A 13,109-nucleotide genomic window follows, 5' to 3' on the forward strand; every position below is an offset into this window, starting at 1 on the left:
CGAGGTATGCCGCATTGGGACGCTCACGTGTCGACATCTCAGTCTTCACATGCCGAACAGAAGAGGTTGACATTCAGATGCTCAGCGACCCGTCGCATGGATTACTCTGGCACCTAGTCAAACGCAGGGGATGCCCCAGGTCGTCGAGCGAGGAGTCCCGACGAAGCTATGGTGCGTCCTTCCAACGCGTTTCGTGGGGTCTCCGCATCACGACCGCGTCATTCTTCGTCGCCTTCAAGAACTCGATGCGCATTCAAGTTCAGCCATGAAGACAATTTCTCACCTCCTATTCATGACTCAAGGCATTTATAATACAACATGTCTCGACAAGTCCAGGTAAAGAAGGGGTCTGAGATCCAAGCTCCAGATGGCCCCCAAACTGATGGCATGATTCGGATGCCCGCAATTGTGGACATGTCGGACCAGATCTGTGGAACAGGTAGGGCTGATATTGTCACTAACACTTCGACTACTGACGATGACAGTAATGATCGCAAAACCTCATACAGCTTCTGCGATCCACCACCACGGCGACGAGGGTACGTCCTGCATTGCACCCGTGTTCTCCTTCCTACGCGCTCGAGCGATTTCGTAATATTGTACGAGTAGTACCTGACATCTTGGCAGACACCATCGTGTACGCCGCGAAGGGTCATGGCGCCCTAGTCAGCGGAACGAACGGCAGTAAAAGACAAGAGCTAGCACCAGGGGATTTTGCACTCATACCAGCGTATGCAGAGCATCAAGAGATCAACGACAGCGATGAGGATGTTGTTTGGATTATCACACGGGGTGGCAGAAATCCTGTTGTCCAGAACCTCGAGGCTTGGTCCAAAGACTGAGATGTTTGCCAGCGTAGCCCTGTCAGGAACCCCTCTTCGGGCACGAACACACAGATCCGTTACCGTTGCGGGACCGAAGTATATGTCCTGATGCATCCTGTCATCCCGTATGTTGATTAGTCGCATTCGGCCCATCTATGTCGAATGATAACGATGAAACTGACCATCTGCCACTCGATATCACAGCAAAACGGGAACTTTGCATCATCTACAAGGCTTTCAAGCGTACAACTACGTCAGACATGCCTGCTTGTCTAAGCGGTGCTGCAGGTGTCGATAACACACTGGCGACTTCTCGCTCACATGTTGGGATCATGAGCTCTCATTGGTCAGCAGGCCGTCTCGTTACAACACCCCAATATTCAGGGTACAGCCTACATTGCCCCGTAGATGGCAAGATGCATGCCTTATATTCGAGTTTTAGCCGCCCTCAGTCCTGTTCTTTCACTACTCTCATCGTCTCAGCCCCCTATATTGCTTGACCCGTCCGGACCGCTCGGCATACACGGCACCCACGGCACGTGTTAGCCACAGTTGAGCCACATCAAAGACTGCGCCATACGTCCACGCAAAGGCAGTAATCATTCATTGGAATTCATACTTCCTGAGATACGCGTCGTTGAGTACTGATCTGGCGGTACCGAGAACGCTGGCATGGTGGTGACCCATACTTAGCAACACACCTAGCGCCACACTCTCGCGTACTGTTTGCTTCTCTGTTTAAAGCGCCACCTCTACCTTGTATTTTGGCAAATTCTACTTTGCAACTGCAGAGATGTCGTCTCCTACCAGATCGTCTTTCTTCACAGGCATTTGTACTTTTTCCATACTAATCTCAACCGGATCTGTGCAGGCACAATTGGATTACAGCAAACACGTCAATGTCTTGTAAGTAGCAGGTTCCATGCTATCTGTGCTTCACTCACAAAAGTTAGTCAAGGAACCCAGGGCGGAGGAAATAGATTTCCTGGAGTCGTGGCCACACCCTTCGCAATGGTCAAGCTTGGACCAGACGTTCAGTTTATGAACACCGACGCATATTCTGGGTACCTCCCCGAGGGCAAAATTTTCGGCTTCAGTATGATGCACGAGTCTGGGACAGGAGGAGCGCCAAAGTACGGCGTCGTAAGTCAGATGCCAGTGGTCGGTGAGGTGCCGGACCCCCTTGCAGATCTGTCCCAACCACGAGCATCGCCAGATCAAGGGAGTCTTGGTTACTACAAGAGTTCGCTGGCAAATGGGATCACAGTAGAACTAGGTGCGACCGAACATGCCGGGCTTTACACTTACTCTTTTCCAAATGACACAGCGTCGTCCATTGTAGTCGACGTTTCGCACGTACTTCCCAGTTTCAGGGGTCTTGGGTGGGAACAACACTACTCGGGTGGTAGCTTCAGTATCGAAGAAGATGGGCACTATGAAGGATTCGGCATCTATAACAACGGCTGGAACCTATCACCAGATTGGACAATCTATTTCTGCGGCCGGTTCAGCAAGCAGCCTGTACGATCAAGAGCTTTCAATGGAGATGCCAATGCAACAAACAACCCGGTATCAGGAACTGCTCGTCTGGGTGGTGTCTTCACATTCATCTCACCGGAAATAACATCCCGAGTCGGCATCTCCTTCCTCTCTTCCTCTCAAGCTTGTACAAACCTAGAAGAAATCTCCCCCGACACCTCACTCACCACCCTCGTCTCCACCGCAAAGAACAGATGGAACACCGAAATCCTGAGCAAAATCCAAACCTCCTCCTTCGACACCTCCGACCTCTCCCTCATTTACAGCAGCCTCTACGGCGCCTTCCTCATCCCCTCGAACCGAACCGGCGAGAACCCATCTTGGAACTCCACCGAACCCTACTACGACGACATCTTCACCTTCTGGGACACGCACCGCTGCCACACCTCTCTCTTCCACATCCTCCAACCCACCGCCTACGAAGAATTTCTGCGCTCTCTAATCGACATCTGGCGCCACGACGGCTTCCTACCCGACGCCCGGTCGTCAAACTACAACGGCCGCGTACAGGGCGGATCGAACGCCGACAACGTGCTCGCAGACGCATATATCAAAGGCGTCCGGGGCGCGATAAACTGGGACGATGGTTTCGCCGCTATGCGTACAGACGCTGAAGTCGTCCCACCCAACAACTTCGACCCTCAAGCCCCTGATTCCTCGACTAAAGAGGGCCGTGGCGCACTTCCAGATTGGCTCGAGTACGGATACATAACACCAGCTTTTACCCGCGCCGTATCGCGTGCCGTAGAATACTCAACCAACGACTACGCAGTCCACGTCGTCGCCGCGGGACTGGGTAAAACATCCGAAGCAGAAACCTACCTTAACCGCTCCCGTAACTGGCGTAACCAGTGGAACCCCAATGCTTCCTCCTACAACCACACAGGTTTCCTCGTCCCGCGCCTCGCAAACGGCGATTTCGTACAACAAGACCCCGCTGACTGTGATGGCTGCTACTGGTCCGACGCGTACTATGAAGACAATAGTTGGATCTACAGTATGAATGCTATTCACGACGTCGCCGAGTTGATAAAGAGAGTAGGCGGCGATGGGAGGTTTGTAGATCGTTTGAACAAGATCTTCGAGTTGGGCTTCTTTGACGCCGGGAATGAACCTAGTTTTACCACGCCGTATCTTTACAATTTCGTCAAGGGAGAGCAGTGGAGGAGTGTAGAGCGGAGTAGGGGTGTTTCGGATTTGTATAATGCGGGGGCTATGGGGTTGCCGGGGAATTCGGATGCGGGGGCTATGGAGGCGAACTTGCTCGTAAGTCATCTTTTCAGTCTTATTTTGATGGTTTCTGGAGACGATGGCTAACAGTGTATGTAGTGGCAGATGATCGGTCTATACCCAGTGACGGGTCAGACTACTTTTCTCATTCTCTCCCCATGGTTCTCAGAGCTTACGCTTGATCTTGGGAACGGGAAGAAACTTGCTGTTACGACTGCTTTCAGTGATGGCGGCGATCGGAATACCGCACCATATGTGCAGAGTCTGAAGGTCAATGGCGAGACTTGGGACAAGGCATGGGTGGCTTGGGAAGATGTCTTTGAGAACGGAGGCACCATGGAGTATGTGATGGGAAGTAGTCCCAGTCTCTGGGCGACAGGAGATCTACCACCTAGTCCAGCTTCGGAATAGAACAATGCTTCCAGTCACATTCACGTCGGCAGCATGTGTGTAGTTGTTGGTTTCACTGACAAAGGAGCTTGATGTGGTAGTGTTGAGAATAATATTACTCAAAAGACGGTAGTGTGCCATCAGTATGCTATCAACACCCGTCACTGTCGCAACCAGAGCATACAGAGAAGATATACATTTCGATCCAAGCAGTCGTAATCTGGTAGTCCATAAGTCTGCAATGCAGCATGCCACTGTACGCCGACGCCTGTCAATGCGCAAACAAATAAAGTGAAGTAAAGTAAAGAGATGGGAATATCGAAAAAGCTGCGTGGTCTTTGAAAAGAAGCAACTAGCGTTGTGGCGTGGGACTGGCCGATACGATCTAGGTGACCAAGGCAGGTTCCCAAACGACAGCCGGACACGAATATTTTTACGGCGGCGGTGGCGTCTCCTCAGGATGCACGTAATCGAGATGATGTCCGGCGGAGAAATAACCAACGTGGTCGGACATGATCCGAGGAAGAGTTGATTCCCACAAGGCCCGCTGTTCTTCAAGTTTCTGTTTTCGTCTCTCTGCATCCGCGGTCCCCGCGTCAGACTGTAATCTACGTTGCAAAAGCAGTGGTGCGCTACGGCTCGTGGGTAGCGTGGGAGAATGGCTCCACTCGTTTGCCCACGTATTCGCTCTTTTGTGCCCATGTTTCCGTAAGATTGTTGTGGCAGCACCATCGTCTTGGCTGCCCAGCTGTTCTAGTCCAGGCCTCCTCCGTACGCGTCGCAGTCTCTGGGACAGACCTCGTCTCATCGATTCGCCCGTTGTCTCCACAGCATCCGAAGGCTCCTGAACATCTTCCTCGTATTGTATCGTTGCCGTCTTCGCGATGATCGGAGATCCAGGGGAGGGAATGTCTTGGACATCCTACACCAAAGTACAAGGTTAGTAACTTTGAGGTGCGTAGTGTGCGGGCTACAAGCCAAAGTCAGTCCTGCTATGAATGCAATAGATAGCCCTGAATTAAACAAGAATTCAGTAAGCTCAGTTGCGATACGTACTGGTGAATTGAGCATGCTTTGACGCTTGTTCCTGCTCTTCTTGATGTGGCTCTTGAGCGCGCTCGAATCGAGTGGTTTGAGAAGTTCGAAACTGCAAAGCAATTCTCCCGAAACCGACATAACGGCGCCCCAGTTGTCAAATTCGCCGCAGTACTGGGTAGTGTTAGCATGAGTGTGACTGTGGGGTATATGACATTGCTTACGTTTGGAGCTGAAAACACAGTAACCAACACTCGATCAGTGAAGAACTCATAGCCATCCTCTACTACCATGTGTGCTCTGCAAACAAGGTCGAAGTCATGCCTTGCGAGGAACTCCATGATGACCTTCTTTCCAAAACAATAACTAACGCCTCTTTCGTTAGACTCCCAATCATTCTCCATATCCGCAGGATCACTCCACAAGAGATCGTTCAGCAAGCCGTAGTCGGGTACATCGGTAGGTCGCGCGATCTGTCTGATATCATCCATATGCGACAAGCTTGGAGACAACCCACCGTGAACACAGAAGATCTTCTGCGCAACAATGGCTGCAATAGGGAGTGTGTTGAATGTATCCACGAAAGCCTTCCAGACTTTGATATTGCATCTCCTCTTGCATTCATCGTAGAAGCCGTATACACGTGTAACGTTGGCGCATTCGTGGTTGCCGCGGAGGAGGAAGAAGTTCTCGGGGAACTTGAGCTTGTAGCAGAGCAAGAGCAGGATAGTTTCCAGGCTCTGTTTGCCGCGGTCTACGTAGTCGCCGAGGAATAGGTAGTTCGAATTGGGAGGGAATCCGCACATTTCGAACATGCGGATCAAATCGGTGTATTGGCCATGGATGTCGCCAACAATCTTGACAGGGGGAGCGAGCTCGAGCAGTGCAGGCTGACTCAGGAAAACTTCGCGGGCAGCAGAGCAGATGGCGAAGATTTCAGCGTTCTTCAAGCTGACCGTCTTGGTGACCTTTCCAGCATAAGCTGCATCCAAGAGTCGCTGGATCATGTCGTCAAGATCCATGGTCTTGAGCGCGGTGAGCTCCATGGGGGAGCCTGAACCATCGGTGGGCGCGGGGGGCTCTGGAAGCCTGGGGATGGGCTGGTCTTTCTTCTGTAGAATTGACTCTCCCGGCTGAGCAGAGGCCAAAGGCTGTGCTGCCCCCGTCGGCGGAACGTCCGAGACGTGGTCGACTTCGCCGGTTTTCTGTGCCTTGCTCACTCCTTCATGTCCCGTTCCAAGTGTTGCGCCGTGAACAGGTGAGGGCGGCGCTTGCGGTTCGTCTTGGTCTGATTCGGCCTTATCAGCGGCTTCCGGAGTTACTTCTGTGGGAGCGGTCGCTGAAGCCGAAGCGACCGAGCCCCGTCGCGAGCCTTTTGATTTGGTGGAGGCTACATCTGACTTGTCAGCTTTTCCGTTGGAGTCGTTGAGGGCGGCAATAGAGTTCCGTGGGCTGTCGGATTTGCCAGTGCCGGGGATCTTGTTGCGCAATGAGTTGCGAAGGGAGCGGGTAGAGTCCTTGGTGTCGGAGCGCTCAAAAGAGCGGTAGTACTCGCGACCGAGAGGCACGCCGTCGGCACCGCCCTTCTCGCCCTTCTTGTCCTTGCCGCTCGACTGCTGGTTACCCATGATGAGGGTTGCGGACTAAGCGAGCGTGTGGAGAGGAGTATGGGGTGTGTGTATGTCGGGTGAGAGCAGTGGTGTCCTGTCTCACAGCCTGGGGAAGCGGCGGCGGCGGGTTGGGTTGGAAAGTGAAAGCACGAGCCGATGGTAGCCCTGGCGCCTTCCCAGGATGTCTCGGAGCGATGACGCCACGTGCAAACACGCTCTCAGGTGATGTGTGAGGAAGTAGGTAGGCAGCGCGCAGAGACGGTGTTAGGGCGGCCGGTACAGGCGGGCGAGAAAAGCAAGGAAGCGTGCCTCCGTCGGCGCTGTCGTTATCTGCCTCGGAGACTGGCAGGCGAGGCTGGGCGAGGCGACGGGGGAGCGATCGTCTTCCAGCGTGCGCGCCAGATCGATGGTATGCGGGCTGTGAGCGGGTCGGGCAGGCTCACGGTGTGCGGGCAGTGCTGATGCGTCTGCGTGCGGGCGTCGTCGTGGCAGCGGTGATATCAATCTCTACGCGAGCAGAGCGGGGATTTAGTTGCGATGTCAGCCGCAAACCTTAGTGGGAGCCAGGGCATGGGCAGTGACGCTGGTGGGCGAGCTGGCGTCCTTCGGGCTCTGCGGACCGGTGAATAGCAGCGTTGGAAGCACACTAGCGCAATCAATGAGGGCAGACTAGCAGAAGCCCAGACAACCCCGGCGTTGAGGCTGTACACGACCTAGACGGCAACAACACGGAGATCACAGCGATGCGCGACTGCTGGAACGGCTATCGTGAGAGGGGCAAAAGCTGCGGAGAGAGAGAGCGCCGCAGACGGTAGCGAAGTTGGAGACGAAAGGCTGCCAAGCCAAGGACAAGCCGACAAGGATGACGACTGGGCACACAAAGCGAACCGCCGCCTCTTCTCGGTATATCCGACCACGTCCTGGACCGACACATCAGACATCACGGATGCCGGCATGGCCAGTTGACACGCACCACGGCTGACCGTCAGGCGCCCACGATCCATGGGTGTCACTTGCAAATCACACATCACGTTTTAGAAAACCACTTCCACCGACCCCACGAACGGCATCACCGTGGGCCCACTGCCAGCAGTTCGCCCAAGCTATGGGAATAAACGAAGCTGCTGCAGTTACAACGCTCCTCGGACCCCACCGCTCCGCCACTCACGTTCGAGAGCTTACGCAAGCATTCTTGTTCCGCCGTGCGGCGCAGATACACAGTTGCCCATGCGCCCAAGGCCACTGCAGAAATCCCGCTGTTGCGACATTTATTCTCCTGCTGCCCAAGGGGTAATTGAGCGCGTGCTGCACGACGTCACACGTGTCAATGAAGTAAAAGACTCATCATTCATGCTTTACACCGACATTTGCATTCTGAAATGAACATGAGGTAGTCTTCTCCACCTTCTCATCACGTCAACTGTCCAAGCCGTGGCGCCAAGGGCGGATATCTTGGGTGCACATGTGACCAGACTGGTGTATGCAAGACGCCACATGCATCGCCGCAGTCTCCAGTATTATCGATAGCATCTTGACATCGCATCCATAGGAGTCCGCTATAGCTTGTTCCCTAGGTTGACATGGATAGCCTATTTATATGTTAGCTCGACCTGCATGGGAGTTCGCTAGCGTAACGTACCTTCTTGTTGGTGTATGCCTCGAGACCAGCCTCGCCCAGCTCTCTGCCAATACCAGACTGTTTCACACCCCCGAATGGAATACGGATATCGGAATCGTTGCTCGAGTTGATCCAGACCATGCCCGCTTCAATACGTCTGGCAACGCGATGAGCCTTGGTGATGTTCTCGGTGAAGACGGCTGCACCGAGACCGTATGTTGTGTCATTGGCACGGTTGATCGCCTCCTCCTCTTCCTTGAACGAGCTGATAACGACGAAAGGGCCAAACACTTCCTCGCGGTAGATCTTCATGTTGTCTTTGACGTTGGTGAAGATGGTAGGTGAGACGAAGAAGCCCTTGCCACCAGCGTTCTTGTACGCTTCTCCACCTGCGATGAGAGTGGCGCCCTCCGACTTGCCAGACTCGATGTACGACAAGACGCGGTCGAACTGCGTCTTGGTGACCTGCGGCCCCTGGAATGTGTCGTCTTTGAAGGGATCGCCAACCACAGAGGTGGTCTTCACGTGCTCCTTGAACGCCTCGACAAACTTGTCGTAGATGCCTTCTTGGACTAGAATTCTTGATGTCGCCGTGCAAACTTGACCCTGGTTGTACCTACATGGTGTGAGCTCAGTTAGGAGAACAATGTAGATATGACTTACATGATGCCAACGTGACTCCACTTGACTGCTTGATCAAGGTCTGCGTCGTCAAAGACTACTAGAGGTGATTTACCACCTGTCTCGAGGGTGATATTCTTCATGTTGACAGCCGCCATCTTCATGATCTCCTTTCCTGTGGCTGTAGATCCAGTGAATGCAATCTTGTCGACGTCGAGATGTTGGGCCAGAGCAGCACCCGCCTTCCTTCCCTCGCCGTTAATGAAGTTGACGACACCAGGAGGGAAGCCAGCCTCCTTGACCAAGTTTCCGAGGTACAGGATAGAGAGGGGTGTTTGTTCAGCTGCCTTCAAGACTACTGTGTTACCAGTGCAGAGAGCAGGTCCTAGTTTCCACGCCGCCATTGCAAGAGGGAAGTTCCATGGAATGATCTGACCACAGACACCAAGAGGCTCACGAACTGTGTAAGCCAACTTGAGAGGCGAGGTATCAATGACAGTGCCGTGGATCTTGTTGGCATATCCTGCGTAGTACTTGATAGTGCCAACAACCTCACCCAAGTCGTCGTTCAGCGAGACAGAGTAAGGCTTGCCGTTGTCCCATGTCTCGATGGTGGCCAGAGTTTCCTTGTGTTCTTCGATCAATTGGGCAAACTTGTAGAGAAGGTCAGCTCGGGCATTGGTGTCCATGTCTCGCCAGTCTGGGTTCTTGAACGCTTTCCGCGCTGCTGCTACGGCATCGTCCACATCTTCGGGTCCAGCGGCATAGACGGAGACGATCTCGCTCTCATCACTGCACCATGTTAGTCATAGCTACAAATCAAGACAGCAAGCGTACCTCGGGTTGATCGAAGTGATAGTCTCGCCCGACTTCGACTTGACGAATTCGTTGTTGATGAAGAGACCCCTTGGCTGCTGGTACTTGCGACCGTTCGGCGCCGTAAGCTCAACGAAGAGGTCAGACATGTTGGTTTGAGTACTGTAGTGTCTCCACAAGGGACGGTAACAACTTGTAGGAGCTCTGCGTATCGAAGTTTGAAAGGGAACAGATAGTTTGGAGCGAAGTGAAGCGCGAGTGAGGGCGGAGTAGAGACAGGACATCTCCTGGCCGGCGAGGAGACAGCTAGCTATCTATAGGCTGCAGACATGTAGGACGCTGATGACGACCCGCGGGACAGCCGTAGCTTCCCTTGATAGTGTGGACCCCGCCATCGATGCCCGTACCTAGCTTATCCGCATGCAACTGCCTCTTTCAGACGCCCGTCGTCCCAGTATCGGCCTCTCTCATCGACTTTATCAACCACGGCTATAGATGCGACACGTCCCCGAGGTCCACGGGCTGAACAGACGCGTGCCGTCATGTGAGTAGGCGAGGCGGGCTGGGCAATCGTCGCGCGACGCGTCGGCGTCCAGAGTCGGCAACAGCCCTGTCGCTACCCCACCACCACCACGAGAAACCCAGCGCGCGCATCCAACAATCTTCTTATTCCCGATCCTGCGCAAACCGAGACTCCCCACCGACTACACACCGGCCGCAATCCAACGTTTGTCACACAATGTCGCGAGGCAGCACCACAAAGATACAAACCCACTTACTCAGACTGCCGCAGACACTCGCCGCGCTCCCTCTCGCCCTCGCGGACCCCACCGTAGACATGGTGGAAGAAGCGACGCTGCCCGTTACCCCCGAAGCCGAACGCCCCGATGCCTCGATAGACGTTGCGCACTCGCTCGAATACTGGAATAATGTCTCGCCAGACGTCAATGGCATGCTCGGCGGCTTCCCCCAAACTTCGCGCATCGACTTGCAGGGTTCTTCAAATTTCCTCACAAAATTGCGCCGGGGCAAGGCGCAGGGTTCTAAAGAGCCGCTGCCGCCTCTGGAGCGTGTGGCAGACTGTGGCGCGGGCATCGGACGTATAACGAAAGGATTGCTGCTGGGCGTCAGTAAACAAGTGGACATAGTAGAGCCAGTGAAGAAGTTCACAGATGAGCTGGTACAAAGTCTGGGGAACGGCGAGTATGCCGGAGACGGAGACGCAAAGTCTGGCAAAGGCCAGGTAGGAGAAGTCATAAACCTGGGGCTGCAGGATTGGATACCAGAGCCGGGCGCATACGATGTGATCTGGAACCAATGGTGTGTGGGACACTTGACAGACGCACAATTCGTGGTCTACATGCGGAGATGTGGCGAAGGCTTAAAGAAGGCAGAGGGCGATGCGACAAGCCGGAGCTGGATTGTAGTCAAGGAGAACATGTCTACGGACATCCATCACAAGGACATCTACGACGATGAAGACTCGAGCGTCACGCGGTCAGATAAGACGTTCCGGGCTCTGTTCCAGGAGGCGGGACTGAAGATTGTGGCGACGGAGCAACAAAGGGGGATGCCGAGGGAGTTGTTCCCGGTCAGGATGTATGCGCTCAGACCTGAGTAGACGCATAGACGGTCCTTGTGTTAGTGGGCTAGGATGTCAGGCGCAGGAATCATGATACCCCAAGCATCTTTATTAGAATGAACGCTATTGCCATGCTTACACTCATCTCAACCCTTTGATATCAAAACTGCCGTGCCCCTCATCGTGCCTCTACACCTCACCAATCTCCGCAAACTTATGCGCAAACCCAAGCGAAAGCACCGGTACCCCATCCACAGGTTCATGTACCGGCAACTTCCCTACCGTGACCTTCTTCTTCACCACCTTCGGTTTCGCAGCATCCTTCTCTTCCGTTTCCGGTCCCCCAGACGTGTCCATGACATCTTCAAATTCCTCTTCCTCCTCTTCTTCATCCTCGTCCCCTTCCTCGCCTTCTTCCTCACCGTCATCCGCACCCTGCGCACCAGGATCCGGGTAACTAGCCGGATACTTCTGCCTGAGATACTTGATGTCGAAAACCTCTTGATGCGCATGTTTCCAGAGATCCACAATCTCATCCGCAGAAAGCACATTTTTAACACGGGTAGTGGGTATAGCTTCAGAGTCTAGTCGTTCCGACTCAGGCACCGCGTCTTCGTCGTCTTCCTCTTCCGTGGTGGTGTTAGTTGCGTCTGGCTTCCGTGGTGCGATGCCCCATTCTTCGGGTACGAAACACCACTCTGATGCTTTTCGGATTCGCTCTTCCACCCAACTTTCCTCCATGGGCTCTAGCCTCTTTCGTAGCAACGTGCCTGCCATTCCTGCTGCCATACCGCCTCCGGCATTCATCGGGAAAGAAGGGTTGGGAAATGGATGGAGGGCTTCGAATTTCGCTGTGTTGGTTGGTAGAGCTTGTATGCTGGTCATTCTCCGTCGCACGTCGCGCTCGACGAGGACTGCATTGCCTGCGGCGTCGACCATGGGGTTGCCGGCGGCATCTTTGGAGGGGATGTGATGTTTTTGAGTTACAAGCTTGGATTGATGCCGATAGCCGCCGTTTATGAGGAGATGGATTGAGTTGAGATACGATGTTACTGTCCTGGTTGTTTGTTGGATTTGGGGCCTAGCATCTCGTCAGCACGTGTCTCGCTGGGTACGGTGATGGTCTTAGTTCCGCACTTCAAGGCTGGCTTGAGAAAGACGTAATAAACGGAGATATCTAATTGCGCGTAGCAAAGAAATGAGACGCGAAGAGTTCAAACCAGACGACGCGTACGCGAGACCAAGCTGTATAACAAACACACCCGCATCCCAACGTGAACTCACTACCAGCTGCTCACTTACCAATCTACAACCTCGCCCCGACTCATCTTATACTGCATCTCGGCCTGTAACCGTTCCATACCCTTGATCATCGGCATCAACTGACTGCGCAGCTGATCCAACAACCTAATGTCCTCCCGATCGGGCGCACCCTGGAAGTTTTGATTCATCTTTGCCTATGCTTTCCCGCTCTTTTGCCTGCGTTACAACTCTTTTCCACTAATGGCAGACTGACTTTGTGGGACTGCAGGGTGCCTGTTGGAGAATAGGGAAGGCTAATGTGAAGATGTGGAGGTGCTTGAAGATGGGTGGAGTGATTGGTTGATGGATGGGGTTTTAGCACGGCACGCTTGTATGTATCGGGCTTAGTGTACTTGGCGCTCAAAGAAGCTTGGGGAAGGGACCTCGGGAGTGACTTCAACTTCTTTCATCGTACTACAGTGATACTAGGTTTCGATTCGTCTCAGCTGGATGTAAGAGGAGCTACATAATGTTTTTGGCAATGACAGGTGAGATGCTAGAAAGACCGAACTACTTCGCAAACAAAGCAGCCAGCGCTCCGA

At 53.6% G+C, this 13,109-nt stretch overlaps 5 protein-coding genes across 5 annotated transcripts; 2 read left to right on the forward strand and 3 right to left on the reverse strand.

The window, feature by feature from the left end:
• Window positions 1–1,617: 1,617 nt before the first annotated feature.
• Window positions 1,618–4,004, forward strand: J4E90_006628 (uncharacterized protein; the record flags this gene model as incomplete). Its single annotated transcript, XM_051436173.1, has 3 exons — window positions 1,618–1,730; window positions 1,778–3,629; window positions 3,693–4,004. The coding sequence occupies 3 exons, from the start codon at window positions 1,618–1,620 to the stop codon at window positions 4,002–4,004; spliced, it is 2,277 nt and encodes a 758-aa protein (XP_051289967.1).
• A 412-nt stretch (window positions 4,005–4,416) lies between these two features.
• Window positions 4,417–6,646, reverse strand: J4E90_006629 (uncharacterized protein; the record flags this gene model as incomplete). The annotated part of the gene is made up of 3 exons (XM_051436174.1): window positions 4,417–4,905; window positions 5,040–5,192; window positions 5,243–6,646. The coding sequence occupies 3 exons, from the start codon at window positions 6,644–6,646 to the stop codon at window positions 4,417–4,419; spliced, it is 2,046 nt and encodes a 681-aa protein (XP_051289968.1).
• A 1,582-nt stretch (window positions 6,647–8,228) lies between these two features.
• On the reverse strand, window positions 8,229–9,832 carry J4E90_006630 (uncharacterized protein; the record flags this gene model as incomplete). Its single annotated transcript, XM_051436175.1, has 3 exons — window positions 8,229–8,862; window positions 8,910–9,659; window positions 9,705–9,832. The coding sequence occupies 3 exons, from the start codon at window positions 9,830–9,832 to the stop codon at window positions 8,229–8,231; spliced, it is 1,512 nt and encodes a 503-aa protein (XP_051289969.1).
• A 590-nt stretch (window positions 9,833–10,422) lies between these two features.
• J4E90_006631 (uncharacterized protein) lies at window positions 10,423–11,304 on the forward strand (the record flags this gene model as incomplete). The annotated part of the gene is made up of 1 exon (XM_051436176.1): window positions 10,423–11,304. The coding sequence occupies one exon, from the start codon at window positions 10,423–10,425 to the stop codon at window positions 11,302–11,304; it is 882 nt and encodes a 293-aa protein (XP_051289970.1).
• Window positions 11,305–11,454: 150 nt separating this feature from the next.
• On the reverse strand, window positions 11,455–12,716 carry J4E90_006632 (uncharacterized protein; the record flags this gene model as incomplete). The annotated part of the gene is made up of 2 exons (XM_051436177.1): window positions 11,455–12,346; window positions 12,568–12,716. 2 exons carry the CDS (start codon window positions 12,714–12,716, stop codon window positions 11,455–11,457), a joined length of 1,041 nt encoding a protein of 346 aa, XP_051289971.1.
• Between the last annotated feature and the right edge of the window lie 393 nt (window positions 12,717–13,109).

The sequence above is a fragment of the Alternaria incomplexa genome (genome assembly GCF_024043165.1).
Source record: "Alternaria incomplexa strain BMP 0042 chromosome Unknown scaffold_9, whole genome shotgun sequence".
NCBI lineage: Eukaryota > Fungi > Ascomycota > Dothideomycetes > Pleosporales > Pleosporaceae > Alternaria > Alternaria incomplexa.